Source organism: Egretta garzetta, unplaced genomic scaffold (assembly GCF_000687185.1).
Source record: "Egretta garzetta isolate BGI_Z169 unplaced genomic scaffold, ASM68718v1 scaffold721, whole genome shotgun sequence".
NCBI lineage: Eukaryota > Metazoa > Chordata > Aves > Pelecaniformes > Ardeidae > Egretta > Egretta garzetta.
This window is the reverse complement of record NW_009258496.1, coordinates 154,488-168,571: the sequence shown is the minus strand read 5'-3', so window position 1 is coordinate 168,571 and position 14,084 is coordinate 154,488. Positions and strand designations below refer to the sequence as shown.

The 14,084-nt window shown below is 43.1% G+C and overlaps 1 protein-coding gene across 7 annotated transcripts in view; it reads right to left on the bottom strand.

Moving 5' to 3' along the window:
* PCNT (pericentrin) overlaps positions 1-14,084 on the bottom strand; it is a 105,324-nt gene that overhangs the window by 23,465 nt on the left and 67,775 nt on the right. For 5 of the 7 annotated variants that reach the window (XM_035901404.1, XM_035901396.1, XM_035901407.1 and 2 more), the window contains 4 exons: positions 7,788-8,315; positions 6,752-6,857; positions 6,153-6,307; positions 1,923-2,120 (listed from right to left, as the gene is read on the bottom strand). In XM_035901404.1, the coding sequence (XP_035757297.1) occupies positions 1,923-2,120; positions 6,153-6,307; positions 6,752-6,857; positions 7,788-8,315 (987 nt within the window). The remainder of the gene's footprint in view (positions 1-1,922; positions 2,121-6,152; positions 6,308-6,751; positions 6,858-7,787; positions 8,316-14,084) is intronic. The other 2 variants (XM_035901385.1, XM_035901408.1) reach the window with 2 other exon arrangements.

Genomic DNA, 14,084 nt, shown 5'->3' with positions numbered 1-14,084 from the left:
AACTCATTGGGCCATTGAAGACTGAGGCAAAGAAGGTGCTAAGTATCTCAGCCTTTTCCTCATCCTAGTGGCAATGTTCCCCCCTTTGCATCCACTAGGGGATGGAGGTTCTCCCTGGCTCTCTTTTTGCTGTTAATGTATTTGTAAAAACTTCTTTTATCATCTCTTACAACAGTGGCCAGGTTGAGTTCTAGCTGTCCTTTTGCCTTTCTAATTTCCTCTCTACATGACCTAATGAGATCCCTGTACTCTTCTTGAGTTGCCTGCCCCTTCTTCCAAATGTGATAAACTCTCCTTTTCTTCCTCAGTCCCAGCAAAAGCTCCCTGTTCATCCAGGCCGGTCACCTTCCCTGCCAACTCGTCTTACAGCACATGGGGACAGTCAGTTCCTGCACCTTTAAGACTTTGTTCTTGAAGAATGGCCAGCCTTCCTGGACCCCTTTGTTTTTCAGGACTGCCTCCCAAGGGACTCTCTCAACCAATGTTCTGAACAGCCCAAAGTCCACAGTGGTGGTTTTGCTGACCCCCTTCCTTACCTCACCAAGAATTGAAAACTCTATCATTACATGGTCACTAAGGCCAAGGTTGCCTCCAACCACTGCCTCTCCCACCAGTCCTTCTCTGTTAGTAAACAGCAGGTCAAGCAAGGCACCTCCCCTGGTAGGCTCACTTACCAGCTGTGTCAGGAAGTTACACAGTACACACACTACAGGAACCTCCTAGACTGTTTCCTCTCTGATGTGTTGTATTTCTGGCAGACATCCAGTAAGTTGAAGTCTCACACAAGAACAAGGGCTCACGATTGAGAGAATTCTGCCAGCCACTTGTAGAATACTTCATCCACCTCCTCATCCCAGTCAGGTGATCTATAACAGACTCCCAAGCAGGATATCTGCCTTGTTGGCCTTCCCCCTCATCCTTAGCCATAAGCACTCAACCTCATCATCACAATCATTGAGGTCTGTACAATCAAAACAATCTCTAACATACAGAGCCACACCACCACCTCCCCCTCCTTGCCTATCCCTTCCGAAGAGCTTATAGCCATCCATTGCAGCACTCCAGTCATGAGAGGCATCCCACCATGATTCTGTGATGGCAACTAAGTCATAGCTATCCTACTGCATAATGGCTTCCAGCTCCTCCTGTTTGTTGCCCACGCTGCGTGCATTGGTGTAGATACACTTGAGCTGGGCTATTGGTTTCACCCCCAACACTGGGTGCCACCCCCAGGCTCCTCTCTAGTGAGCCTGGTTATATCCCCTTCCCCCCTTCAAACCTAGTTTAAAGCCCTCTCAATGAGCCCCGCCAACTCTTGAGAGAGGATCCCTTTCCCCATTTGAGAAAGCAGAGTTCCATCTATCATCAACAGGCCCAATGCCATGTAAACCTCCCCATGATCAAAAAACCCAAAATTCCTCCAATGGCACCAGCCTCTGAGCCGCATGTTAATCAGCTGAGTTTTCCAGTTCCTTTCATATTCCTCCCTGCCACTACTGCAATTGAGGAAAACACCTGTGCTCCTGATTCTTCAACCAATTTCCCCAGTGCCCTGAAGTCCCTTTTGATCGATTTTGGATTTCTCTCTGCAACCTTGTCACTGCCAACCTGCACAATCAATAGCAGGTAATAATTAGAGGGCCATACAACATCAGGGCATTTCTTAGTAATGTCCCTAACCTGGGCCCTAGGGAGGCAGCAGACTTCCCTGTGGGATGGGTCTGGTTGGCATATTGGGCCCTCTGTTGCCTTCAGAAGGGAATCACCAACAATTATCCTCCTTTTTTTCTTAACAGAGGCAGTTATATATGTATATATGTATGTATATATAAATATATACACACAAACTACATAACAATATACATTTATGTATATATAAAAAGCTGTTTACTTTGCTTTAAAGGATATTTTTATTGTCATACCTTGTCTCCTCTATCTGCCACCTTGCTAAGGTAATCTTTCAGTGACTGTATAGCATCCAGCAAGGCTAAGCCCTCCTTTTGCCATCCCTCCATTGCTGCTCTGGTCTGATGAACATTTTTCAGCTCCCTAAAACCGAAGGAATGTTCTGACAAAGCCAATATTTTGCAGCTCTCCTCACATACCATCTTCAGCACAGTCTGAGAAGGAAAAAAGATAATGCATAATATTAGGAAACAGGCATCAGCATCCCGAGAGTGTAAGAGTAGGATGGGCTAGCACTAGACAACAGAAATAAGAAGGCTGTCCAAGGTTGTGATACATATAAAGGCATACAGGTCTGCCCTGCTACTTGGTATGCTTAATAAACTAAGAACACACATATGCACACACAAATATAAAGTGAGCCAATAGTTAACAGAGATTTTTTATTTCCTAACAACTGAGGTCAATACTTAAGAGTAGAGTGCCCACTGTATTCACAATGTTAAAGTACAAATGGCAGTCTTGGCCAGTGCATCTTATTGCTGTGTACATCACCACACTAATACACGATTAAGCCAAAGGATTGTACTTTATCGTTGTTTCTGAACTATTTAGCTAACTTTCCTGGGAATGGATTAAATTCTATCAAGTCTGAAGCCATGTTACTGAACTCCAGTGATGCCATAAAACTGAATTACAGATTTAGACAACCTTGTCTTAATTTAACAGATTATGTATAAATAACATCTCCCAAAATAATCAGTCTTAATAATTGACACAGTGGAAATTGTTTCCTCTGACACTGTCAGGCAAAATATGTCTCTGAAATAAATTCACTGCTCACAAATGATTACATCATGCACAGATGTTTCCTGGTCTCTTTTCAAGGAAGGTCACTGGAGATTTAATTCCTTTTCTACATAAATCTCATTAGAAACATCCCAGCCTCGATGTGGAGCTGTTCCTTGTTGCTACTCACTTTAACAACAAAAATACTTTAACTCTTGATATTATTTCTTTGCACTCTATTGAATGACTTAACTTTTGAACCAACTTGAGTTGCTTTTCTGTCCCCAGAATCAAAATAGTGATTACTTCAGGAAACAAGACAGAGTGATGAAGATCTTTAGGCAACATTGACAACAGAAACACACACACTAAGGTGTTCAAACTAAATTTTCAGTACTGGAATATGCCCTCAGATCTTACAGCCAGTAAAGTCTAGATTGAGATAAATTAAAATTTACCTCTTCCATGAAACTATGCTCTTTGAGAATTATTAATTTTTTTAGACACAAAATCATAGATGGTTTGGGTTGGAAGGGACCTTTAACAATCATCTAGTTCAACTGCCCTGCCATGGGCATCTTTCATTACATCAGGTAGCTCAAAGACTCATCCAACCTGATTTTGAAAACTTCCTAGGATGAGGCATGAACAGCTTCTCTGGGCCACCCATTCCACTGTCTCACCACCTTCATCGTAAAGAATTTCTTATGATGTTCAATCCAAGTCTACCCTCTTTCAGTTTAAAACTGTTGCTCCCTCTCCTGTCACTACAGACTCTGGTAAAAAGCCCCCCTCCATCTTTCTTATAAGCCTGGTTTATATATTGAAAGGCTGCAGGAAGGTCTCTCCAGATCCTTCTCTTCTCCAGGCTAAACAACCCCAACTCTCTCAACCTCTCTCCACAGAAGAGGTGTTCCAGCCCTCTGATCATTTTTGTGGCCCCCCTCTGGACCCGCTCTAACAGGTCTGTGTCTTTCTTGTGCTGGGGACCCCAGAGCTGGATGTGGGGTCTCACAAGAGTAGAGTAGAGGGGGAGAATCACCTCCCTCAACCTGCCAGCCATGCTTCTTTTGATGCAGCCCAAGATATGGTTGGCTTTCAGGGCTGCAAGCGCACAGTGCCAGCTCATGTCCAATTTTTCATCCACCCATATCCCCGAAGTCCTTCTCTGCAGAGCTGCTTTCAATCCATTTATCCCCCAGTCTGTACTGATACTGGGGATTGCCCTGACCCAGGTGCAGGACCTTGCACTTGGCCTTGTTGAGCTTCATGAGGTTCCCATGGGCCCACTCATCCAGCCTGTCCAGGTCCCTCTGGATGGCATCCCTTCCCTCAAGTGAATCAACTACACCACTCAGTTTGGTGTCATCCACAAACTTGCTGAGGGTGCACTCAATCCCACTGTTTATGTCATTAATGAAGATATTAAATAGTATCGGTCCCAGTACAGACATTTGAGAGACACTCCTAGTTACTGGTTTCCACTTGGACATCAAGCTGTGCACTGTAACTCTTTGGACATGGCCATCCAGCCAATTCCTTATCCATCTAACAGTCCATCCATGAAATCCATATGCCTCCAATTTAGAGGCAAGAATGTTGTGGGGGACCATATCAAAGGCCTTACAGAAGCCCAGGTAGATTACATCCGTTGCTCATCCCCTTGTCTACCAATACAGTCACTCCACTATAGAAGGCCACCAGATCAGTCAGGCATGATTTGCCATTGGTTGTACATTGGCTGTAACTAATCACCTTCCTGTGTTTCATATGCTTCAATACAAATTCCAGGAGGATCTGTTTCATGATCTGTTTCACTGAGGTGAGGCTGAAAGGTCAGTAGTCCTCAGGGTCCTCCTTATTACTCTTTTTAAAAATGGGTGTGATGTCTCCCTTTTCTCCAGTCACTGGGGACTTCATCCGACTGTCATGACTTTTCAAAAATGGAGAAACGTAACAACTATATCTGCCAATTCCCTCAGGACTCTGGGATTCATTTCTTTAGGTCCCACGCACTTGTCTATGTCCATATTCCTCAGGTGGTCTCGAACCTAATCTTTTCTCGCAATAGAGGGAACTTTGTTCCTCCAGTCCCTGCCTGTCCCTCCAGTCTCCCGTTCAGGGACTTAAGATGTGAGAAGCATGATGGCCAGTGAAATCTTGGCAAAAAAGTTTGTTGAGTACCTCAGCCTTGTTAGTTGTCACTATTTTTTCTGTCTTAGTTGTATGTTTGTGTGTGTAGACACAGATTTTCTTTAATCTTCTGTACAATATACTTCTAGAAACTATTTTTACTGTTCTTCCTCACATTCCCTACCAAATTACCCTCTAACTGTGCCTCAGCTTTCCTGATCCCATCCCTACACACCCAGGCAGTGTCTCTATATTCTTCAAGTTACATATGCCAGCTTCCACTGCCTGTGCATTTCCTTCTTACACTTTAGTTTGACCCAGGGGTCCTTACTCGGCTATGCTTGCCTCCTGCCTTCCTTGCCTGATTTCTTACACATGGGAACCAAAAGCTCTGGTGCTCTAATAAAGGTGTCCTTAAATAGCTGCCAGCTCTGTTCTGTTCCTTTATTCCTGAGGGCAGTTTCCCAGGGAGTCCCATTCACAAATTCCTTAAACAACTAAAAGCTTGCTCTCCTAAATTCAGGGTCCTGACTCTACTCTGGTTTTCAAAGACAGCTCTGTACAATCAATCCTTTTTTTTTTTTTTTTTTTTTTTTTTTTTTTTTTTAAAAACAGAGAGAAACCCCACTGACTCTCCTTCCTTGCCTGATCTCCTCTGAACAGTTTATAGCCATCGATTGCATCACTGTAGACTTCTAGCCTACTGCACTTACCCACCTACTTCTCATCAGCCTCATGGATGACAAAATTTGGAGGACTGAATTTTTCCCTTTCGCCACCTGGAGTTCCTGGAATGGCTGAGAGCTTGTTCAGCTGCAGCACCAAACTAGACTGTCCCCAGGCATACACTTTCTTAAACTTGCCTTATTGACTAGAGTAAACAATCACTGCTGAGTCTTCTGTATATTATTCATGCTCCTTGAACTGACTCTGAAAGATCCCTTCACACCTTGCAGTGGTGTTTCCACAGCTCTCCATCAGATCAGAAGAATAGGCAGGGGAGCATGATGTCAGCTTGCTATGCTTACTTATGAAACAGCTTTCTGTAAAGCCTCCAAGAGAAACCCATAAATCAGATCAGTCAGTCCTTGCACTGCCACATTCTGGAACATCCTCAGTGCTGTTCTAGCAAAACTATTTAAATTCTAGCAAGCACAAGCAAGACAAATGTCAGTAAATTCGTCACGAGAGATGCAAAAATTACTCAAGAACCATAATCAACTTAAGTTTAAACATTACAGAGCAGTTTACAGTGTAAAGGTAGCAGCTAACTCTATTAGCATTTCATTTTCATTGTTTCAGTTTTAATTTTTAATCATTATTACCTTCAACTGTGGTGAAAATATTTCTTTTTCTCTCATTGATTCCATAATATCTGGAAACATTCCACAGTATTGCAGGTAAGCCATGAAACTAGCATCTAGGTGGTCTGACGTTTGTAGTTCCTGCTTTAGTTTAGCTGCCAAATTCGAGCTGGTATCTGAAGAAAGAGATAGTCCCCCATACCCACAAGTGTTACAAAGATGAAAAGAACTTGAAACCAGCATCACTGCTTGCAAAATAACCATTTCTTCTGCTAGTATGAATGCAGGGTCAGACGAAGTTAGTTGGTTGAGATCTCAACTAACTTAAACAAGTAAAAAGGTTGTAAAGTTGCCTTTAACACCAGAGAAAGCATTGTAGTTAGGTCAACTAAGTTAACTAAAACCCCATGCGCCCTTTTCAGTATGTAAAGATGAAAAGGTAAAAGCAGACTTCTACTAGCAAAAATACACAAGTCTTTCTAAACAGAGAACCACCTGACAAAGGCATAGCTTTCAAATAAAGGATCTACAGTAAAGAAAATGGGAGAAAGAGGAAACCTAATAATATTTTTATCCTGAAGTTAACAAATGGTAAAAGCAACCTATAAAGTTAAACTTACTGCTGCCATATCCATCACTCATCGCATCTACGGCAGATGGTCTTGATCTTATATCATCTTGTAAATCAGAAGGGGTTAAAGTTAGATTATCAGCTTCTCTCATCTGCTTGGAAATAATTTTTCACATTAATTTAGTTTTCTGAATCCAGCTGTAGAGTTTTCCGCGTTTATAACAACTTTGTTACTAGTGCAGATTTTAGCAAATGTCTACTTGATCATCGTGTTAGTGATGGCAAATATCATGATGAATGCAACACTGGTGTTCTTTGGAACCCATTCCACCTCATTTTTTTATCCCTTTCAATAGTCTTAAGAGACATGTACTTAATTATAAATACATAATTAACTGCCCTTCAGGAGTAAGGCACAAAAATACACAACCAAAGATTAATTTTCTGAAGTACAGACTTTATCTTCCTTTGAAATGATACAGGCACAAACATATAAGATATTTCAATGAAAAAGAAAAACCTCTATTCTGCAATTTTGAAACCGTCTCTCCTAACACTCAACAACAGGTATTCATAAGTGGAGAACTTTTACAGTAAATTCAGTACTGCAGTAGAAAAAAAGTTGTACAGGTTTTAGCTCAATTACTTGCAAATCAAGTATTATCACAAATTTACCAGTTTCTTCCATGTAGCATCACTGCAATAGTACCACAATTTGGAGTCCTCTCAACTAATCTTCTGAGAGCACAAGAGCAATACCCATATTTTTACTGGCACTACATCAGCAATTTATAGACGTGCAGGATGCAAAGCCTGCTGTAAGCAGCTTATTGATCAATTTCAGGTTTTGGAAGACTGTTTTCATTTGTTAGAAGCAGTGGCAAACCATGTTTTAATATAGGCCAGAATTTGCACCGCTATCTGACAGTGAGGGAGGAACTGACAATGTCCAGAACATTACTTGCACACCTCTTGGCATGTAACTTTCTACTGCTTGGACCCAATGACCTAACAATGATCTGAAGAGGACAGAGGTGAGCAGTCTTGTTTAATTAGAATTAAATCAGACATGAAATATCACTTACCAAAATCTTCTTCTCCATATCTTGGTCATCGTCTACAGAGTAGGTACTTTCAGAGAAAGCTGGAGATTTTCTGTCTACGCCCACTGCTGCTTCCTCAATGCCATTTTCATACAGGTTAGAATATCCCAGCAACACAGAATTATCTTCTTGCATGGATGACCTGGTGTGCATCATTTCAAAATCTGTGCTTTCAACTTCTGAAAAGGGTGTCAGGTGAATCACTGGTTGAAGTTCTGTGCTTGTATCTTGCTTTCTCACAATCTCAGGTGAGCCCCATGAAGTTGTATCTGCAATGAAATTCTGGAAGTCTTTCGAAGTGTTTTTGCCTATGTTCAAACAGCATTCTGGAGAATCAGGAGTTTGATGAATTTCCAACATTTGCTGGCAATACTTTTTCAAATCTTGCTCCTCTCCAGAGTTGTTGATCACATACAATTCCTGAGTCAAGATATCTTCTTGTGATTGCTTAATCTGAGTTTTTGGATTTATATTGTGAGTCGCTAACTCAAACATAACATCATCTTTTTCCTACAATGAAATAACATATATTAATTAAGGGAATTTAAATATGATTTTACAAACTGAAAAACATGCATTTAAAAATATCTTCTCAAATTTAATAGTTGTATCTATTATTATACCCAGGTCTTAAGTAAAAATGATCTGACAGTTTGGTATATTCTATATGCCAGCTAGCCAGGCTTTTTAACAAGTGTTTCATCAATAGGAAAAAAAAAAAAAATCTGCACAATAAGCAAATGTATTTCTGCAGAGTAGAGTTTTGTATCAATCAGGAAAAAAGGGTATTACTTGGAACTGTGTAGATAGTCTTCCTACTTTCAAATACATACAAATCAAAACTGTTTTTCCTAATTGGACAAATCTCCTGAACTATCTTAAGGATGAATTCCTGACCTAGTGCACCAGGAAAAAATTAAGTAGTTTACAGATGGTTCCTATGCCTGCCATTTCAATGCATGAGAAACTGTTGACCATCTGCTTATAGTCACTGAAGGGAAGAGCAACATGGATTCACACATCCCACCATGAAAGACACACAACAGCGATACATATCAAGATGCTATATTCTAAATTTTGGTAAGGCCATGGTAAAAGGTACAAGTATCCTGTTCCCACAGGCGTACTCTATCCATTTTTTTTTTTTTCCTTTTTTTAATTTTTCCAAGCAAACAACAAACTCGGGTCTCTACCTATCAGCAACACTGCAGACTGTTTCTCAAACTGTGGCTGCATAAAAACAGACACACTACGTCAGGCTAAACTCTTTCTACCCAACCACCATCTCTGACAGAGGCCAAGAGGGAAACACAGCTGTATTGACACAACAGGTGTCCATCTTCCTCAGTTTTTGTGATCCTTGCACATAACTAGCTATTTTCCAGCCTGAGGGCTTGGATACCTGAATGGCCACAGAACCTTTCCAGCATCTTTCCCATAGCGTGAGGGCATGGTCACTGACCAAGCCAAGACGAGACTTCCACCTTCAAACCACAGAGACACCTGAATAATGTCAATACTGTACCACAGAGTATGCCCTGCCTAACCTGCTACAAGGGCTCTCATTTAGCCAGCATTTCTATATAAAGAGCTTTCTTCCCTTCCCAAGGCCTCCTGAAGTTACTGCTCTTTTTCTATGACCTTAATGCTCTTTTCAACAAGCAAGTGTGTCATAGACATCATGGGAAGGCTGCTGTCACAGAGCCACTGCTTCAACAAGTCCTACTGCTTCCTTCAGAATTATTCTTCCTGTCTTTCAGCCTCTAAACTTGTTACTCACTCCCCTTGGAGGCTCACATCCAAACAGAACATCTCTGAACGGGCATCATTTACCCTCACCCTACTTCAGGGTTCCAGTGTGTTAGGACTTGCCATCACTAAGCGATTAAGGAACCCTAAGGCTAGTGTCTAACTTGCTGTCATTCCAGGGCTTAATATAGAAACTCCTAAGGACACAGGTGTGCTCATGGCAAAGGCTGTACCTCTACTGTGGCAGAATCATAGAAAGTTTTGGGTTGGAAGGGACCCCTAGAGGTCATCTAGTCCAACACCCCCGCAGTGAGCAGGGACACTGCTAAATAGATCAGGTTGCTCAGAGCCCCATCCAACCTGGCCTTGAATGCTTCCAGGGATGGGGCCTCCACTACCTCTCTGGGCAACCTGTTCCAGTGTTTTACCACCCTCATTGTAAAGAATTTCTTCCTTATATCTAGTCTAAACCTACCCTGCTTCAGTTTAAAACCATTACCCCTTGTCCTGACACAGCTGGCCCTACTAAAAACATTTTCCCCATCTTTCCTATAGGCCCCCTTTAGGTACTGAAAGGCCACAAGCAGGTCTCCCCGCAGCCTTGTCTTCTCCAGGATGAACAAGCCCGACTATCTCAGCCTGTCCTCATAGGAGAGGTGCTCCAGCCCTCGGATCATTTTTGTAGCCCTCCTCTGGACCCGCTCCACCAGTTCCATGTCCTTCTTGTGCTGAGGGCTCCGGAGCTGGACGCAGTGCTCTAGGTGAGGCCTCACCAGAGCAGAGTAGAGGGGCAGAATCACCTCCCTTGACCTGCTGGCCACGCTTCTCCTGATGCAGCCCAGGGTACGATTGGCCTTCTGGGCTGCCAGCGCACATTGCCAGCTCATGTCCAGCTTTTCGCCCAGTTGTAACCCTCTCGGCAAGGCTGCTCTCAATCCTTTCTTCCCCCAGACTGTATTGATACTGGAGGTTATCCTGACCCAGGTGCATGACCTTGCACTTGGCCTTGTTGAACCTCATGAGGTTCACACAGGCCCACCTCTCCAACTTGTCCAGGTCTCTTTGGATGACATCCCATCTTTCTGGCATATCAAGCGCACCACTCAGCTTAGTGTCATCTGCAAACTTGCTGAGACAGTGACGTTGAGTGTACCCTATGTCATTGATGAATATATTAAACAGCACTGGTCCCAGTACAGACCCCTGAGGGACACCATCTGTCACTGCTTTCCATCTGGACATCGAGCCGTTGACCGCTACCCTCTGGATGCAACCATCCCACCAGTTCCTTATCCACTGAACAGTCTGCCCATCAAATCCATAGCTCTCCAATTTAGAGAGAAGGATATTGTGGGGGACCATGTCAAAAGACTTTGCAGAAGTCCAGACAGATGATGTCCATTGGTTTTCCCTTGTCGACTGTTGTTGTCATTCCATTGTAGAAAGCCACTAGGTTTGTCAGGCAGGACTTGCCCTTGGTGAAGCCATGCTGGCTATCTCAAATCGCCTCCCTGGCCTCCACGTGCCTTAGCATAGCTTCTAGGAGGATCTGTTCCATGATCTTCCCAGGCACAGAAGTGAGGCCAACAGGATGGTAGTTCCTGGGGTCTTCCTTTCTACCCTTTTTGAAAATGGGCATAATGTTTCCCTTCTTGCAGTCACCAGAGACTTTGCCTGACTGCCATGACTTTTGAAATGTCATGGCTGATGTAGTTGCCAAGCCACTCTCCAATTCCCTCAGGACTCTGGGCTGCATCTCATCAGGTCCCATGGACTTAATGTATGCTCAGGTTCCTCAGGTGGTCACAAACCTGATCTTCTCTTACAGTGGGAGGGGTTTTACCTTCGCGGTCCCCTTCATGCTATTCATGGACTTGGGAAGGGTGAGGAGAGAGTTTGCCAGTGAAGACTGAGGAAAAAAAGTTGTTGAGTACCTCAGCCTTCACCTCGTCTGCTGTTACCAGCTTGCTGGTCTCGCTCATCAGCGGGGATACGCTTTCTTTAACCATCCTTTTCTGGCTGACATAATCTGTAGAAGCTCTTCTTGTTATTCTTTGCAACCCTTGCCAATTTTAGCTCCAGACATGCCTTGGCCTTCCTGACCCCATCCCTACACAAGCGGGCAGCATCCCTATGCTCTTCCCAGGATACCTGTCCCTGCTTCCACTGCCTGTGCGGTTCCCTCTTCCTCCTTAGTTTGACCAGCATCTCTTGTCTCAGCCATGCTGGTCTCTTCCCTTCTTTGCGTGATTTCTTATACCTGGGGATCGAGAGCTCTTGTGCTCTGTGAAACACATCCTTAAAGATCTGCCAGCTCTGTTCTGTTCCCCTGTCCCTGAGGACCATTTCCCAGGGAGTCCTTCTGACTATCTCCTTGAGGAGCTGGAATTTTGCTTTCCTAAAATTTAGGGTCCTGACTATACTCTTCATTATTCCCATTTCCCTCAGAAGGGAGACTCCAGAACATATATTGAGCATGCCAAGCTGCAGCGTCTCTTCTAATGCCTGCACAACTTACGCTGCCTTGCTCCCTCCATGTTTTTCATCTTCGGTGCTCCAGGCACTGAATCCTCTCAAAACCCCCTCCAAAGCTGGCCCACCCACTGTTTTCCCTCTTTGCTGCTTCCCACCTGCACTCCCCTTCTCTCCTCTCCTCTCTCCAAATCAATAATTTTTGGATCCCTTGTTCTGTGGTTCCCTCTGTTTTACCATCATCATCCCAAGGAAGGTTTAACAGGACGAGAACAATCTTTCTGCAAAGGAACCCGGCCACACAGCAGAGCTTTGCCCTGTCCTTGCAAAATAGTACCTCCTCAAGCATGCCTGCCCAGCTACCTGCAATCCTGCATCTACATATCCCAGGCCACATATGCAGTCAACATATTTCCATTTGACAGTTCTTGGTTCGTTTTTCTTTCAGTCACTTCATCTTAGTAATTTTAAGGTAAAAATATTATTTTGACATCTTGGATACTGTAGCTAAAAGTCTAAATGATGCACTGTTTGAAAAGATACTTTCAGTTTATTTTAAACCTGCCACCATGCAAATTTAATTTCATCCTCCATACCTCTCATTTTTTAAGATACAGCGAATAATTGTTCTCTCATTTTAGACTTCATCCTTTTGTGTTACTCGTCTATCTTAAAACACGCTAGGACTCGTTAGCTAAGCCTAGTGCTAGCTGCAAGTACTTTACCCTTTTAGCTGCTCCTCCAGCTTTCATTTTAATACATGTCCTATTTTTCACACTTTTGAACCCAAGAATACCTGGTTTCTTTGCTCCTCTAAGAATGCCACATTTGTTTGTGTTCACTATTACACAAAGGCTCTTCAGTGTTACAATTAAAAATCTCATCTGCTATTCAGTGTTAAGTGAAGAGCTGCTTAATCTTATGTGGGTTTTCCGTCTTGGTACTCCAAGCAGCATTCATTTCTTTTCCTCTGAAGATGTTCTGTATAATGGTATTTAGCTAATCCATACTAGAACAGAAGTACCCAAATACTGTTATTTTTCCCCTTCTCCAGCTCTAAGGCTCATGGTCACAACTTGCTTAGATAGTTGATACTCTAAACCAAATGCTGTACTTTTCCTTTTACAGAGATGAGCTAGATCCATAGGAAAAGGCCTATCATAATGAATACACAGTAGTTTACTTTTTTGACTCAATAAGTTCTCCAACTTTGATGATCCCCCCTCCTAAGCCTACTTTAAAACTTTTAGCACTTAAGCATGGAAATACATATACTGACATATATGCATGAATTTAAATATTTCAGAATTTAAGTTTCTACTTGAAAAGTGATTTTTAAATAATTTAACTGCCTCCTGAATTCCAACATATCTTTATATCCTTAAAAATTTTACGAGTTCTCTCTTTACTGAACCCTAACTCCTTTTTTGCTGAACTTAATTCAGAATTAAGCTCTTCTTTATGAGATAGAATCATAGAATTGAATCATAGAATCGTTTAGGTTGGAAAAGAGCTTTAAAATCATCACGTCCAACCGTTAACCTAACACTGTCATCCCACCACTAAACCACATCCCTAAGCACCTCATCTACTCTGTGAAGAAATTTTTCCTAATGTCCAACCTAAACCTGCCCTGGCACAACTTCAGACCATTTCCCCTCATCCTATCGCCCGCTACCAGGGAGAAGAGACCAACCCCCACCTTGCTACAGCCTCCTTTCAGGCAGCTGTAGAGGGTGATAAGGTCTCCCCTCAGCCTCCTCCTTCTCAAGGCTAAACAACCCCAGTTCCTTCAGCTGCTCCTCACAAGACTTGTGCTCCAGACCCCTCACCAGCTTTGTTGCTCTCCTCTGGACACGTTCCAGCAACACAACGTCTTTCTTGTAGTGAGGGGCCCAAAACTGAGCACAGTATTCGAGGGGAGGCCTCACCAGCACCAAGTACAGGGGCACAATCACTTCCCTGCTCCTGCTGGCCACACTATTCCTGATACAAGCCAGGATGCCATTGGCCTTCTTGGCCACCTGGGCACACTGCTGGCTCATATTCAGCCAGCTG